The 17,987-nt window shown below is 32.7% G+C and overlaps 1 protein-coding gene across 1 annotated transcript in view; it reads right to left on the bottom strand.

Annotated features, from left to right (window-relative positions):
• The window catches only part of LOC123658548 (D-beta-hydroxybutyrate dehydrogenase, mitochondrial), a 72,126-nt gene extending 55,896 nt beyond the window's left edge, over positions 1–16,230 (bottom strand). Inside the window, exons 1-2 of the mRNA XM_045593932.1 lie at positions 16,002–16,230; positions 3,178–3,306 (exon numbers count right to left, since the gene is read on the bottom strand). Of these exons, the coding sequence (XP_045449888.1) occupies positions 3,178–3,294 (117 nt within the window). The 5' untranslated portion in view covers positions 3,295–3,306; positions 16,002–16,230. The remainder of the gene's footprint in view (positions 1–3,177; positions 3,307–16,001) is intronic.
• Positions 16,231–17,987: the final 1,757 nt, after the last annotated feature.

The following is a 17,987-nucleotide window of genomic DNA, read 5'->3' as shown; positions in this document are numbered from 1 at the left end:
ATAAATAAAAATAAATAAATAAATAAGAAATGTAGTACTTGCTCAACAGCAATCTTTGTATTTCTACACATTAAGGGTTCCAAGTTTTTTGTTGTTTTAATCTAACAAATACACAATACAATTACCTGAATTTTTTTTTTTTATATTTGTGTGTCTATCTGGGAGAAGCCTTCTTGGGAACCTTTTTAGGGTGTGTGTTCTTTTTGATAAATTACTTTATCGAGAAGAAGCCCCAAATGAAGTGGACGCGTCAGAGCCCAAAACTGTGATGAACAACGTGACAGAAAGAAAAAGAAAATATTTTTCTAAATATTATTCGAAAATGGCGAAAATAATAATTATAATACGAGTAGATACATTAAACACAGCTGTCATTGTTAAGAATACAAGTATATTACGAAAATAATATTTCAAACAGGTTTACAATTACGAGTAACATATGAAAGATTTTTTTTAATTTAAAATAACAAAAATACTGGATAAGAAGTAAGAATACTGGGGTCTAAATTTGGACTATATCATAGGTCTAGTATTTAGCCCATAAAAATGATTGTACAGTAAAGGTAGTGCTTAGCGTAGGTTTTTGCTGCCCGGTGCCCATCGATAATAATTTGCCACCCCCATTTCTATTTTTTTTTTTACAATTTTTAACTGGCCTATATTTTATGGCTTATCTGATTTGATTTTTGATATTTCCAATTTGACTAGCCCGTTGACGCAGTTTGTAGTGACACTACTTTCTGCTCCGAGGGTTGTGGGTTCGATTCCTACCTTGAGTCTGGGTACGTTCCTACGTTGAGTCTGGGAGTACCTATTGTACACAAAAACGATCAACACAATAACATATTACAAATAATAAAAAAAAAACAGTGTACAAAGGCGGTCTTATCGCTAGAGTAGCGATCTCTTCCAGACAACCTTTGGGCATATAGGACACAGCGTAGTGAAAAAGCGGTAGGGAAGTGTACACAGAGAAGTGACAATTAGTGTCACCTAGAACAATATCAACTATCGAGTACAAATACACATACATATACAGCACAATACATAGATACATACATACAAACATATATATATACACATATATATATATATACACACATATATATACACATACATACATACACATATATATACATACGCATAAAAATACTATACCTACATATAAACGAAATACATATAATATGGATAAAAGCATAGAATACAAAATACAAGTGAAGCAATACTCCTATGTATTATGTTATGCAGCGATAAAAAAAAAACAATTATGTTATGACGTACTAAGTGACAAATAGTGCGCCTTGAGGTATTTTTTAAAGCAAGACAGGGATTGGGCTTGTTTTATAGGAAGAGGTAGAGCGTTCCAAAGTTGAACAGCTTTAACTGAAAAAGAATTGGAGTAAAAAGAAGTAGTGTGAGCTGGAGATTCGAGCATCAAAGTAGACTCAGATCTAAGGGTGCGTTCATGTGTATTACAAAGATACTTGAAACGCTCCTTAAGGTACAGAGGTGTATCAGAATGAAAAAGTATACAATATAGTAGCGAGAGTATGTGAGTATTCCTGCGAAAGCGAATCGGAAGCCACTTGAGACAATTGCGAAATTCGGAAACGTGGTCATATTTGCGAAGACCAAATATGAACCGTATGCAAAGATTTTGAAGGCGCTCAAGCTTATTTAATTGCTCCTCTTTAAGATCAAGATAGCAAGTGTCAGCATAGTCAAGAATTGGTAGCAGGAGTGACTGTGCTAACGTAATTTTGGTAGGCAAAGGGAGGAAATATTGCAGTCGTCCGAGTGATCCGATAGCTGCAAATAGTTTACGGCTCATCTCACTCAGCTGAGGCGCCCAAGAAAGATGTCTATCGAAGATAATTCCGAGGTTTTTGACTTTGTCGCTGTAACTGATTACGGCGTTGTTATAAACGACTGGTGGTATAAGTGACCAATCTATTCGAGACACAAGCTTAGGACTACCGATAATAATGACTTGACATTTTGAGGGATTAATGTTTAATCCGTAGGAGTTACTCCATCTATATATGTTCTTCAAGTCATTATTTAAATTGCTTATTGATGTAGGTAAATCTGTTAACTTAGCGTGAGAATAAATTTGAAGATCATCGGCATACAAGTGGTAGAGAGAAGATATGCGGAGAGTTATTGAATTTATGAAGATCAAAAATAAGAGCGGGGACAACACGCCACCTTGCGGAACCCTAGCATTAACGTTAGACCAGTCTGAATAAGAATCCTGGACACGAACGCGCTGCCGACGACCAAACAAGTAACTATAAAACCAATCAATTGCTGATGGAGATATGTTAAGTGAGCACAAAACAGCCAACAGTAAATCAAAATCCACCGCGTTAAACGCATTGCTAAAGTCCAGCAAGGTCAACACGGTGAGATTCTGACCGTCCATTGCCCGCCTAATGTAATAATTTATTTATATATGTATTATTTATAAGTATGTGTATCAAAAAAAATATGTGGCTATACCAGTCGGCTGTTTCCTATAACACAAGTATTAAGTTTCTTACTTTAGAAACAGACGACCGTGTGTGTGTTGTGTAGATATTTATTTATTTATTTATTTAATCTATGAACAAACTCTTCAAGTTTATAATATTAGTATAGATATAAAATCTTTCTGATTAATTCTGATTCGGTTAAAAAAGAACAAAGGCGTTTAGCTTTTTTTGATTTAAAGTAGATCGTTGATAGGTTTCTTCCGATGCAAAAAAGCTTTATTGTCTATGTTCACTTTACTTTTATGTCTACCTAGGCCATAATATTCAGCTACACCGAAAAAACTTCGAGAAGGAAGCCAATAGGCGGATTAGGATTTTGACATACGGTACCGAGACATGGACACTGACAAGGGGACTAGTCCTATTTATGACTAGCATTAGTTTAATTTTATAATGAAAATTTATTTATATACATATATATATATATATATATATATATATATATATATATATATATATATATATATATATATATATATATATATATATATATTATTATTATTATTATTATTATTATTAAAATCGTTAAAGTTCTTTTCTCGTTTGCCACTTACAGTAGGAAACAAAAAATACAAGAATACTTACCTGTAAAATATACTGAATTATCTTTATAATATACTGAAAGAAAAATGAAAATTTATACCTGTGACGTTGTAGAAGATTGTGAGTTTTTGATAAGCGAACCTCTTCGCGCCGACGGTCGGCGGTGCATGGAGGGCGCGGTGATGGAGGCGCGGCGAGTGACGTCGCCCGCAGCCATTATGGTTTAATTCTGCAACAACAGGAAGCCGTTACAATTCCTCAATTCTTGCGAAACATAAGGCTCAATAGAACAACGTTTATAACTTTTTATTCATTTCATAAACAATTTTTGTTTTTGTTTTACGTATATCTATACACTTATTATAATTAAATTTATATGCATTTAATGTAAAACTGAAATTTGCTATGTGGTTACGCTAGTAAAGAATATAGCCACCACCTCCCTTCCTTTGGGAACTGGACAGATGGAGCAGCAATCAGAGGCTTAAAAATCTCCAACTTACGTTGTGCGGATAATACCACCCTATTCGCGACTAGTATCTGCCATATGAAAGAAATTCTCCAAAAGATGACATCCATAAGCATCCATTCGGCGTCAAGATCAACTGCAGCTAGACTAAAGTCATGATTGTCGACCGAATTAAAAACAACTCGCCAAAAGTGACACAAATAGCAAACTGTGAGGTGGTGCAATCTTATGTCTATTTAGGAGCATTAATCTCGAACAACGTAGGCTGTATAACGAAATCAAACGGCGCATCGCGATATCCAGATGAGCTATGGATAAGCTGCAAAAAATATGGAGTAATCGTAAAATCACCCAAGCCACTAAGACGCCGCTAGTTAGAGCGCTGGTATTTTCAATATTCCTCTACGATTCGGAGACGTGAACCCTGCGAGAAAGTGAGAAGAAGAAAATAGATGTTCTTGTGATATGGTGCTGGAGAAAAATGTAAAAAGTGTCCTGGAATCAATTCCGGACCAACAAGTCAATTCTGGAAGAACTCGGCATCAAGCAGCGTCTATCTTCCATCGTACAGTCTCGAATTCTCACTTTCTTTGGCCACGCGACTAGACGTGACAATGTCTCCATCAAACACCTAGTCGTCCAAGGAAAAGCAGAAAGAACCAGACCTCACGGCAGATTGTCTATGAGATGAACGGGCCTAGTAAAGGCTAGAGTGGACGTTCCATTACCTGTGTGCACCCGAAAAGCAGCTGTTCGGAAAGAATGAAGACGGATCGTCAAGCGTGTGACTCAGAAGTGACGTCCACAACCGCTCTGACAAGAGCGTAACGAAAGAGATGAGATGATCTCTTCCCGTGGGTTTTGTAAGAGGCGACTAAGAAATAACACAGTTTCGCTACCACATTGGAACTTAAAAAGCCGGCCGATGGCGAGATAACTATCCAACTGTTGGCTTTGAAATACACAGGCCAAAGACAGACAGCAGCGTCTTCGGTGCGACAGAGCCAGCTCTGCGGTGATCAACCCGTCTGCCCAGCGTGGTGACTATAGGCAACACACAAGAGTTCACGCCAGCTTTGGCGCGAACTTGTGGAGCCCTATGTCCAGCAGATGACTGCGATAGGCTGAAGTGATGTGTGATGATGACGAATGTAAAACTAGGTCGCATTTATTCATTAAGTTGTAAAATCATGAGATGTTTCTAACCTTATTATTTATCTTAATATCACAATGCGTAAATAATAAATAATGTCCCTTTACGTGCAGTTAGTCTATCAAAACAAGTTTAAAAGCAGTTAAAATGTGAATAATTCATGTGTAAGCCGCCTTATATCTCTTTTGATGATCGCTTTTATCAGTTTACCTTCAAATCTATTCCCGAAACCCCGATTATAATTGATTGACCAAGCAGTAACTACTTCTAATACTAGAAAAAAGAAAAATACTCAATTTCTTATATATTTTGTTTTCTATTACTTCCCAAAATGTATTGCTTTATTACAAAGGTAAGCAAATAAGAGAATATTCGCACGAAATAGATTTTTTTAGAGTAAATCTAATTTTTATAGTAAATTTAAATATGCAAATGTTTATGGAATGACCGAAATATCCAATGCTCACTATTAAAAGTTTTTCTTCGATAAAATCCAGTAAATGTTTGACATTTCCGCTAAATGATTGAGCGGTAAAAACAGTTTCATCGTATTGATTCACCTCTATTTCTAAATGAAAATTCAATTTAATCGTCTTAAATAATACATTAGATTTACTATTCACGTATTAGCATGTTATTCTCTGTCATTTTTAAATTTATAAATCGTAAATTAAAGAATATGTCAAAATAAATGTTGTTCTAGCTTTAAAATTCCATTAAACCAAGCAATCAATTCAAACTATTTATAAATACAATTTACATTTTTGGACATTTGCTCTGTTATGTCGTGTTATGCTAATTTTACATTCGTAAAAATACTTAAACCATTAATCGAAATATGCTCAAACTAAGCAAACATTATATTAATTTTTAATACACCTAACTGATCCAGCAAACTTCGTATCGCCATATTGTTTTTTCATGAATATATTGATTTTTTTTACAGACCATAAAAATGATTATCCAGTATAAAGCAGTCGTTCGGAAGCTATGCATGTATCGTTGTATATAATTATATACATTACAACAATTCTTTATTTTTTACATAAATAGGATTTAGTTTTTTAAACTTTTGTTTCAGTGTGTACGTACATTTTTATTTTAAGAATTTTAAAATTGCGGTTAAAGTTTTATTTATTAATTCTCCATTTCTTTCTTATTGAAAAAATAAACTTTCTTTTTTAAACTTAGCCATAAACATGGGTAGTTGAAATTACATAAGTGATGATGTAAAAAATTTATTTGGTTTTAAATTGAACGTGTAAAAACGCCAAGCGACTACGGTATGCTTCACTTTATAGAGCACGTTCAGGGCTAGTGAACTTGTCCGCGTCATATTGTCTCACATATTAGAAGAAAACTAATGTCAAGGGACTTGAAACGAAACGTATAAATTTTGTGCACTGTATTTTGTGTTCGGTATAGATAGAAAACTAGTGTCTCAAAAAGCTCCAAAACTTGTGTCTCAAAAGGAAGCAAACTTTTAAAAATATACGTCAGGCTACGAAAAAATATCTGATATAAATAAAATTAGTTATTATTTATAAATGAATCAATTAACAGAGTTTTGTTAAAAGAACGCATTAACTCGTTGAAACTCGCCCGTAATTACTACAGTATAATGTAAAATACCAAATTATAAAAAGAGATTCTTAATATTAACAATTTTATGAAATAATTTATTAGCTAATGTTTATTTTGAGTTATTACGTCAATTAATATCTTTGCTTGCAACGGTACATTTGCATGACGTCAATTACAGCTGATTTGAAATATTTAAGACAAACTAAAATTTTTCTGACTTCAAAAAAACGAGGAGATACTTCATTTGATGGCATTTTTTATGTGTGTTACTTCATAACTTTTTACTGGATGTAACGATTCTGATATTTTTTTTAATTGACAGCTGCTGTTTGCCATGTGGTTCCTTTAATTAAATTTGATTAAGATCTGACGAGCACTTTTTAAATTATCTCTAATAAGGCGTATTTAATTAACTGTATAAAGTACTGCTTTATATCTCGAAAAATAAAGCCGAATTGACTACTTCCTCCTTTCTTGAAGTCGGTTGATAAAGAAGTTATTTCAATAATTTTAATGGTATAAATATTTTATAAAAAAAATCATATACACATAATTTTTTATTGAAATTTTCTATTACATACGACTAAAGTCACCTTGTTAAATTAAAATAGCGAAATACTAACCAAGTACCAAAGTTCTTTTGTCAACGAAGGAAATTATATCATTTTTATGGTATAAGTCTAGTACAAACACGAAGTACATTAACTTTCAAATATAATATAGCGTGTACCAAAAATAGCCGAGTAAAATCTTGGGCTTGAATTACATCCCGCAGTTTTCCGCTTCTTTTGTCGGTGAAGTCGAGAAAATTCCATTATTCGATATTCGGTTTGGCTGTCATTTCACATTTATATATTTGATGGGATTGTAAACAGGACGTATAAGTGCGAAATACAGTTTTAAATTAGACAAAACGCCAAATCTTGAACAGTTATTGCTTTTTTAAAGAAACGTAAAATTATTTATTTGGTACACCAATGACTGTTACAGTATTACTTACAAATCTTTATCAACAATACCTATAATACTTATTTTATTTGCGCTAATTGCATCAGTTACAGGTATACATCATATGTTTTTTGTATTATGTATACATATATAAAAAAATTACTTACAAACTAAATTACACAAGACTAATATAAACTATAATGAAACAACCTCACCGCAGCCCGCCAGGCCCGTCAGATACCTGCCGTTCGTCGAAAAAATGTTGTGATTCATTTTTTATGTTTCAAATATTAAGTAATATTCGTAATTTTTTCGTAAAATTTACAGCTACCATGGTCATGTTGGGCATCCAAAAAATCCAACGGACCGCAACAAAATCCGAAAAAGTTGCCTCATCATAATGAGTGAAATTCGCGTAAACATTAAAAAACATAATAATAATAATAATAACTACTAATTCAGCCTATGGGCAATTGAGTGCTGAGCAACTTAGATAGTTTCTTATAATTTTATAAAAGAAACTGAGATTAAATAAGTCTCGTCGGCTGTTTAAGCTCTGCATTTTCAGTAAATCTAAAATATAATATATATATAATATACAGGGTGGCCGATCACTTGACGTCATAAAAAAAAATTTAGGTCCGGTATGTTGTGGGGTATCCGAATCACCCCCATGTATGTTACGCGATTTTTTATAGTTTAGGAGTTATGAATTTTTTTCGATTTTATGAGAAATTTCGACTTGACCATCTTAAAAAATTTCTAAAAAAAAAGAAAAATTTTTTTTAGAGTTTTATTTTTTGCAACTGAATTCGCATAAGTTGTACTTTTATGCATAAAATAATCAGCTTCGTAGCTTTGATGAAAGTTATGAAAATGTTGGTCTAAAGTCAAAAATCTACGTTCCGTGAATTAGGACTTAAATTTTCAACTTTAAATTATAAATCTAAACAGGTGACCTTATGATTTCTTAGTTAGTCTTAAAAATGCGCCAGACTTTCAGCTTTCATAATAATAATAAAAAAGCCGTACTTAATATGGAAAATTTGGCTAAAATCGGTCTTCAAAGACAGCAAGGTGGAGAATTCTTAAAATTAGCCTATTGATTAAAAAAAGTTTTTTATCATTTTTTATCATTCCTAAGGCTAATTAATGATTAGAAAATGCTGGAAACCTATTGTGTTGGTTGGATAAGAAAAGTTTTAGGCTTTTAAGTAAGAACAAGATCATAATGTTAAAATCATTTAATATTTTTAAAATTTATAATAAATGTTCAACGTGGCCACCTTCAGAAACAATACACATTCTATACCGTCGTAAAAAACGGCAAATTTTACTTGCAATAACAATAGGCTGAAAGAATAAGAAACTATATTGCTATCTCCCTCACTCTCGGTGGCATAAGAGGCCGATCGCAACCGATCAAAGCTAGTTCGTTAGTTACTGATCTCAGTTGTGCTCACATTGTGTTTACTGCTACTTGTGTCACCATTCGTTATTTCATTGCTGCTGAAGGTGGCCACGTTGAACATTTATTATAAATTTTAAAAATATTAAATGATTTTAACATTATGATCTTGTTCTTACTTAAAAGCCTAAAACTTTTCTTATCCAACCAACACAATAGGTTTCCAGCATTTTCTAATCATTAATTAGCCTTAGGAATGATAAAAAATGATAAAAAACTTTTTTTAATCAATAGGCTAATTTTAAGAATTCTCCACCTTGCTGTCTTTGAAGACCGATTTTAGCCAAATTTTCCATATTAAGTACGGCTTTTTTATTATTATTATGAAAGCTGAAAGTCTGGCGCATTTTTAAGACTAACTAAGAAATCATAAGGTCACCTGTTTAGATTTATAATTTAAAGTTGAAAATTTAAGTCCTAATTCACGGAACGTAGATTTTTGACTTTAGACCAACATTTTCATAACTTTCATCAAAGCTACGAAGCTGATTATTTTATGCATAAAAGTACAACTTATGCGAATTCAGTTGCAAAAAATAAAACTCTAAAAAAAATTTTTCTTTTTTTTTTAGAAATTTTTTAAGATGGTCAAGTCGAAATTTCTCATAAAATCGAAAAAAATTCATAACTCCTAAACTATAAAAAATCGCGTTACATACATGGGGGTGATTCGAATACCCCACAACATACCGGACCTAAATTTTTTTTTATGACGTCAAGTGATCGGCCACCCTGTATTATACAGAATGACTTCTTTTTTCTGTAATGGTTGAAAACGTCGAACTAACCGTTTTTGAATAGGTTATATATGTAATATGACAAGCATAACGTGTATGCCATACCACGCTTTCATATTCAAGAACTGATATTATATTACTGTTATAGAGAATTATTTTGGTTGATGAGCGCTTAAATGCCTTGACGTTGTTGATGATAAAACCTAACATATAACATAACAAGTTTATATTTAGGAATGGGTGTTGTAAGAGGTGACTAAGAGATAAAGGACACAAGGCCTAAGGGACACAGTTCCACTACCACCTTTGAACTTAAAAAGCCACCGATGGTGGGATAACCATCTAACTGCTGGCTTTGAAATACACAGGCCGAAAAAGAGCAGCAGCGTCTTCGGTGCGACTATGAGTAAAACACTTGAGTTCATGCCATTTTTGGCGCGAACTGGGAAGGCCTTTTGTCCAGCAGTGGACTGCGATAGGCTGAAGTATGTATAATATATATTATGGAACAGCGTGGTGGATTAAGCTCCAATACTTCTCTACTACTACTTTCTACTTGGAGAAAGTAAGAGAAAGAATTCATTCACTGCCGAAGGTTGATGATAGAGTCTTCCAGGAAATTAGTAATTGTACGAATACCGAATCTACCGCAACCTTCTTCATATGTTTAAACCCTTTCCTATAATAGATAGCTGAAGTGATAAACGTACTTGAGTTAACGCCATTTTTATCTCTTTGAAGATAATACAGATGGAGAGCAAACGATGACAGCATATTTTATCGTTGCTAGTCTAATTCACTTCAGCCTATCGCAGTCCACTGCCGGATCACCTTCACAAGTTCGCGCCAAAACTGACGTGAACTCGTGTGTGTTGCCCATAGTCACCACGCTAGGCAGGCGGATTTGTGACCGCAGGGCTGGCTTTGTAATACCGAAGACGCTGCTGCTCGTCTTCGGACTGTGTATTTCAAAGCCAGCAGTTGGATGGTTATCCCGCCATCAGTCGGATTTAAAAATCAAGGTGGTAGTGGAACAGCGTTAACCCTTAGTTGCCTCTTACGACACCCACGGGAAGAAAGGGGGTGGCTATATTCTTTACTGCCGTAGCCTCACAGCTTACTGTAATAAGAAAACATAAATTCCAAGCATAGTCTCGTCCATAATTATCTTCGTACTATAACTACAGAATAATTGTATTTGCTCGCAAATGAAAAAACCGACTTCAATTACATTGACAAGTAGTACAACGTAGGTAGACGAACAAACAGTCAAGTAAATACGCATCATTAAAGATAACTCAAAATTTGCTGGTCAGATCTCAAACAAATTGAAATGGGACTACTTGGCAAGCACCAGTTCTCTACTAAAAAAAGAATCATCAAAATTGGTACACCTAGTAAAGCGTTTTGAGGTATAATAAAATAGTAATAATAAAACGTGGTATACCAAAAATGGTCTATAAGCATTATTAGAGATAACTCAAAAAGTACTTATCAGATATCAATTAAAATTAACCACATGAACAAGTACCACTTTTCAATTAAAAAAAGTATTATAAAAAAATATTGTCGAATTGAGAATATTGCCCTTTTTTTAAGTCGGTTAAAAAAGAGAGTCCCGGCATGTGCTGTCGTTCATAGTACTTTGCATAGCCACAGTACGCATGACTAGAGTTAGATTGCCTAAGTGGCCGTCTGTGGCTTTACAAATAGAAAGTGCAGCCGTTGTAAATGTCGCGGTTCGTTTTGGACCGCTCGCTGCATTGAATACAGGTTTATTTTTATACATCCAACGTTCTGTGACCTAAAATATTCCCTCGCCAGATTAATATAATTTTGATAGATATGTCATCAGCGTCTTAATGTTCGCCACGACTACACATTCACTATGACGGATATTTTTATTTGAACAGATATTTATTGTACTCCTACTCGTAAGTGTACTAACTATACTTCGTATATTTAAGCCATTGCTTGCATTTAAGAATGATTGTAAAATCAAATAGCCAAAATATTTACAAGACTCCGTCAATGAAGTTTTCGTTCTTTACGTAAATGCGTAGATAAACCTCTCTTGGCTGTTAAATTATACTGCTGTAGTTACCATTTCAATATCAACTTCATATTCAATACCATTTTAATTTAAAATAAAAACATATGACAAACAGTAACTTTCGATTAAAATAAAATATAAAATGGGACACCCAGTAAAAAGTTGTGAGGTATATATAGGCAATGCAACGTAGGTAAACGAAGAAATAGCAAGTAAATACGCATACGTTTTTTTATTGGGCGATTTTAATGATTCTTTTGTAATTGAAAGCTGGTACGCTGCTACCTACAATTTAAATTTAATTGAAATCTAAATGAATGCGTATTTACTTGACTATTTTTCAACCCTCTACGTTATATAAATTGTCAATGTCGTTGTCTGTTGTTTTGTCTGTTGTCGTTGTTTTTTGTTTGCGAGCAAGCATTATTATGTTCTTTTAATATTTTTAAAATTTTCGTTTTAAGTTGATAGACAAATAAAATCGTTTTTTCTATCATTTTCTAAAAGCCGCATAATATCCACCATTTGTATAAGACACACTGACACAATTAATGTGACGATATACGGTTTATATTTTTAGAAGTCATGAGGAAATCGACTAAATCAGGTAACAATCAAATTGATTACTATATAATCAATACAAAGGTGTATCAATTTAGAATGAAAAACAAAACTAAAAAAAGGAACTAAAAATTAAAATTAAAATTATTCAACTTTTATACGATCAATGACATTAAGAACTACTGGAGTTTTGCGTAAAATAATAAATACGCAAAAGAATTTTGTCACTTTAGAGAGGTAAAAATATGCATCACGCTTCAGCCTGCAATGTGTAATTTAGGAAAAGGATCAGAGCTTAATTCACCACGCTGCTCCAATGCGACTTGACGGATAAACATACATGTAGAGTATTTATTAAGAATGGCTTGTCCACGATTTCATTTGTCCAGATGATAGATATAAGTGCAGTTATTTTGAAGCCCTGTATGAGCTTTCCGCTTCGTTTTCGTTTTTTTTTTGGAATAAAAAAGGAATGGTACACAGATTTCAGTGCCTAGTATTCGTGTGATGCATGTTGAACTAGCAAGAGGATAAAGTATAAAAAGGAACGATAGCGTTCCTTTTGACAGTTATGTTTGTTATTATTTATGATAGAAAAACTGTCATTCATAGATCCCGTCCAAAAATACCTACAGGTGACCTTTAATGCCATTTAAAGGACAAGAAGATAAAATAACGAAGAAAAACATTGTTTAAAATTGAAAACACTAAGGTGTATTTAAAAAAAAAAAACATACGTATTATATATATTATTTATTGCTATTGGTTCAAAAATTCAAATTATCCAAAAACTCTGAACAACTTTTAAGGTCGTGAATATGAGAAAACACGTTTTGTATACAATAACTAAGCTTTAATAAAAAATTGAAGTCTGGTTTTGCAGCTTTTGTCAATCGTTTTAATTGTGTTTTTCATAATTGTTCTTTCTTTTTTCCAATTAGGGTAAATTGTAAGGTTTTTTATTATTATTTTTTTTTGTAAGCGTTGAGTTGAAGTTAAAACAATGTCCTTTTGAAACAAAACGTGTAAAGAAAAAAACATTTGAAACTCATTATAAATTTGTTTTTTATTTTTTTATTACTTGACGAATCTTGGTAATCTTGGAATCTTGTATTTTTTTTTTAAATTAAATCATGTAATGTTTTTCACTTCAATATAATTTTATTTTTACTTTTTTACTGTCATATATTCAGTAACAATTATTAAAAATGAACTGAAATATTGAATATTTTTCGTATATGACATAAAATAAAATAAATTAAAAAAAAATATAACATGAAATAAGACTGTATGGTCGTAGATTTTTGCCTTTTACAGTTATTTAGACAAAAACAATGCATATATGCTTACATTGCTTTGGAGCGAAACGCTAAGTGGCGCGCCATTTTTTAACCGACTTCCAAAAAAGGAGGAGGTTCTCAATTCGACTGTATTTTTTTTTTTTTTTTATGTATGTTACATCAGAACTTTTGCCCGTGTGGGCCGATTTCGACAAATTTTCTTTTAATCGAAAGGTGATGTGTGCCAATTGGTCCCATTTAAATTTATTTGAGATCTAACAACTACTTTTCGAGCTATATCTAATAATGCGTTTTTACTTGACGCTTTTTTCGTTGACCTACGTTGTATTATACCGCATAACTTTCTACTGGATGTACTGATTTTGATAATTCTTTTTTGTTGGAAAGGAGATATCCCAAGTTTAGTGCCATGATAAGGAAACCAGGATCTGATGATGGGATCCTAGAGAAATCGAGGGAAACTCTTGAAAATCCGTAATAACTTTTTACGAGGTGTACCGATTTTGATAATTCTTTTTTTTGTTGGAAAGAAGATATCCCTAGTTTAGTACCATGATAAGGAAACCAGGATCTGATGATGGGATCTCAGAGAAATCGAGGGAACTTCTTGAAAATCCGCAATAATTTTTTATTAGGTGTACCGATTTTAATGATTTTTAATTTAATCGAAAGCTGATGTTTGTCATGTGGTCACATATAAATTTTATTGAGATCTGATAACTACTTTTTGAGTAATCTTTGATAACGCGCAGTTACTTGACTATTTTTTCGTCGATCTACGTTGTATTACTCGTCGATGTAATTGAAGTCGGTTTTTTTTTCGTTTGCGAGCAAACACAATTATTCAAGGTATTTTTTATTTACAATAGTTTGGCATAATAGTCTTCTCTACGTACATAGAAAATCGTGAGGCAAAACCAATATATTTACGTATATATTCAAAGAAGTAATCGGTGATTGATATCTAAAACTAATATATATTATATAAAACTAATAATATAAATTAGTTATTTGTTATGTTAACATTGATTTTTGTCATACCGTTGCTAAAATACTGTTTTTTTTAGTTTAGATTCTATGAATATCAAATAAAAAAAAGTTATAAGCACCAACCTCGTTGTTTGTTTACTTATTAATAATAAAAAGAGCAGTCACTGATACTCGTAAATCTTGCAACACATAGAAGATGTAATTTCACTGAATGTCCGGTAATGTACAGAGCTCCAAAATGACCGCCAACAACAGCTATTACAGTTGCACACCGAATTATTTATACGCATGGTATGTTTACGCGGGGTCATATTTTACAGCGCAATTCACCTTGTGTAATTTTATTAAACAAACAAATATACCATAAATATTCTGCTACAGATATATCACGAAGACACTTGAAACTAAATACAGGTTATCCATTAATTGAAAATACACGTAACACATTAATATTGGCATCCGTATTAATCTAAAAGCGCTATTAATCTTTCAATCTAATCTCAACTGAATCACGGCAATCATTGCCAGTGACTAACGATTTTGTTACTTGTAAAGTTGTACATAAAAAATAATGAAATAGTAGGTATAATCAACATTAATTTTAAACTCGTAATTATATTTAACAAATTTTAAAAACTTTTACTTTAATATGAAAATATATCTGGTGCTACGTACGTAGGTATAACATAAGGCAATTTGCCATTTACGTACTTATATGATAACTATTTAAAATATTGTCGTTTGAGTATGTTTAGTAAATAAATGTTATTCCTAGGTATTACTTAACCAGACACAATCCTACGCACTCATCCCACTGTAGCAACAAAGTAATTAAAATTCAGTTAATCTGTTAGTATCAAAACATAATAAAATTTGTAAAAAGGTTACTGAGAAATGTTATTTTATTTTATTGTATTGGAAACCAACACTTTTTTTCATAAGTAAAAATTAATAGTAAAATAAATTTTCATTCTTAAAATATAACTCAAAACATCTATGGAAATACGTATTATAAGGAAAAGAAAGGAAAAAAACTACATCATATATAAAATAAAAAAAAAGAGAATAAAGAAAGAAAATAAAATTTTAAATTGAAATTAACATTAATTAAATATGTACTAAGAAATACTATATTATCTGTTTATTTAAAAACTATCGAAATATTATTTTAATTTTGTTTTTGATCGCTGTTATGTTGTCACTAAAAATTTTTAAAGGTAGGCAGAAAGAAATTACGAATTAAAATTTACGAAAAACAATTTACGGATTCTCTTTGATACTTGCATGAAAAGTCCTTTGAACAGTTGGAATTGAACGAACGAAATACAAACTTGTAATTTATTTCGGAGTTGCCTGTACTTAGTTTGCGTACTTGAGGAAATATTTACCAGTGACCTCCTTGCTGTTTCTACGTTTTAAACGATAATTCAAAGCACGATAATTTTCTATTTCACTAAATAAAATATTAAATCACTGTCACAGTAAAAACATATGTTTCTTTGAAAACAATACAAATACCTTTTAAAACGCTGCCATCACAAACGATTTCGTTTATTTTAATGATATTTTTCGGTTTGTTTATAATTTAATTTTAATATTTTTCATTTTGATAAATTTGGTATATAATTTGTAAGTTTAATAAATCACTAAATGAACGTACTTTTACAAGTCGAAATGAAATTTGGTCTTGCTTTTTCACAAGTCCGATCTTCGTCGACTCACGTCTCAAGACGGCTGCGGGATGCCACTGTACTTACTAAATCGCCTAGACCGGCGCTTCGCCACTAGTCGAAACGTTAAATTTAAACACACACACACACACACACAATATTATTTGTTACATATTACATTTTCGGATGGACTGTAAAATCCAAATCTGAGTCTGTTGAGCTATCGTGAGAATAAAATATTTTTCGAAATTTAAGGTCGATCGTTGAGTGGAAACCGTTTATAGTTTCGTTTTATTAACTATCGTTTATATTTATTTATTAATAAAAATTTATATAAATATCTTATGACTGTATTCATAGTTAGAATAACAGAATTTACTGACCTATTTAAATTTAGTGTTTACATATTTTACTCGAATAACGTCAAAGAAGATATAAACTTTGTAATTGTTTTTACTACGGTGAAGATAATCAAAATAAAGCCTGTTTTTATTATATAGGATTCTGCCTTTCGTTGGCGAATTCGTTCGCGTAGACCAGTTACTTCGGGAATTTTTTTATTTTTAAGTATAATCATTTTACAAATTATATTTAGTTCTTTTTTTAGCCTTACCAACTGTCCAAATAAAAAGTTTTACGATTTCGTCTTCCCCTACGAAAATGAAGAACTCCACCAAGACTTTCATATCCTTTTTTAACGCTGGGAAATGAATACGCTCTAGCCCCGCCGCCTAAAGGCGAAGGGAGTGTATCTCCCGGCATGGACAGAACGCGCCAGAATACTTGCTAAAACCGAGCATTGCCCTCATCGTCGTAGTGGGGCGTCAAGGGATCGCTAACACATGCAACCGTGACGTTCCGACGGTTGGCCTGCCTGTGCAGGCCGCTGTCGCTTATAGAGTACTCACGGGCATCGAGAGCGCTCTCTCCTGGTGGAGAGGAGGAAGCAAAGTACCTTCATCAGTTCTGTTGCGGAGAGTGAAAGAGCGCATAGCGGCGCCTCCTTCCCGCCAGTCACTTCCTGCATAACTCATCTGCGTGAATGTCAGTTTCGCGCTCTCGCTCCGCAGCCTCTGAACGCCACGGCCTTATACGATACTTGATACTTATACGATACTTGAATATCCTATTTAACCCCTCTCAAACATTTTTATGACATAAGAGGTAGCCTATGTACTTCCGAGGTCTTGCCTACCCCTATACCAAATATCAGCCAAAATCGGTTCGGTGGCTTAGAAGACTAGAAGGGTATAACAGACTGACAAAGTTACTTTCGAGTTTATAATATTAGTAAGGATTATAGTTATAGTTATGTAACAGATTATTCAGTCTGTTTGGGATCAGAAGCGAGCTCGATGTGCACTGTTAAGGCTTAATTTGCAATTCAAATGTAACTTCGCCGTGGTAAGCCCGCGATTTATATGTGTGTTCTACATACGGCTCACAGGTGGCGAACAACTGCAACACTGATTGCGTGAAAAGTAAACGTTACAAACATTTGTTCTCATACTCTAACACCATTTCCATACTGTGTTTTATACTTAGTAAATATTTAAAATAAATATTAAGTTAGATAATACTTTTTGGTCCAGCAGGAAAAAAAATATTACTATAGTTTAAGATTGTGGTATTTATTTATTTATTGTACAAAATCCACGTATCGCAGTTGCCCGTGCCTTTTTTAAAACATCTAGAATTTTATTGCTAGTCCGCGATTGACACTTCAGGCCAGCAATCCTCTGACTGCCTAGAAAACCTAGCACATGTTCTAGCACTGGCGGATATTTCCTTGTGATATAAAAAAAATACGAAAAAAAAAACAATTGAAAATGTATAGTTATAAAAAAAAACTATATATTTAACAGTTTTTTTTTTCGAATATAGCCAAGTCACAGCTATCAGTGTTAATGATTTTTCAAGTTTGTTTTTAAATATATATAATTTTATATATTTATCGATGTCGCTAAAGAAATAAC

This window comes from Melitaea cinxia, chromosome 12 (assembly GCF_905220565.1).
Source record: "Melitaea cinxia chromosome 12, ilMelCinx1.1, whole genome shotgun sequence".
Taxonomy (NCBI): domain Eukaryota; kingdom Metazoa; phylum Arthropoda; class Insecta; order Lepidoptera; family Nymphalidae; genus Melitaea; species Melitaea cinxia.
Note: the sequence above shows the minus strand (reverse complement) of the source record. Positions and strands in the feature narration are given on the sequence as shown.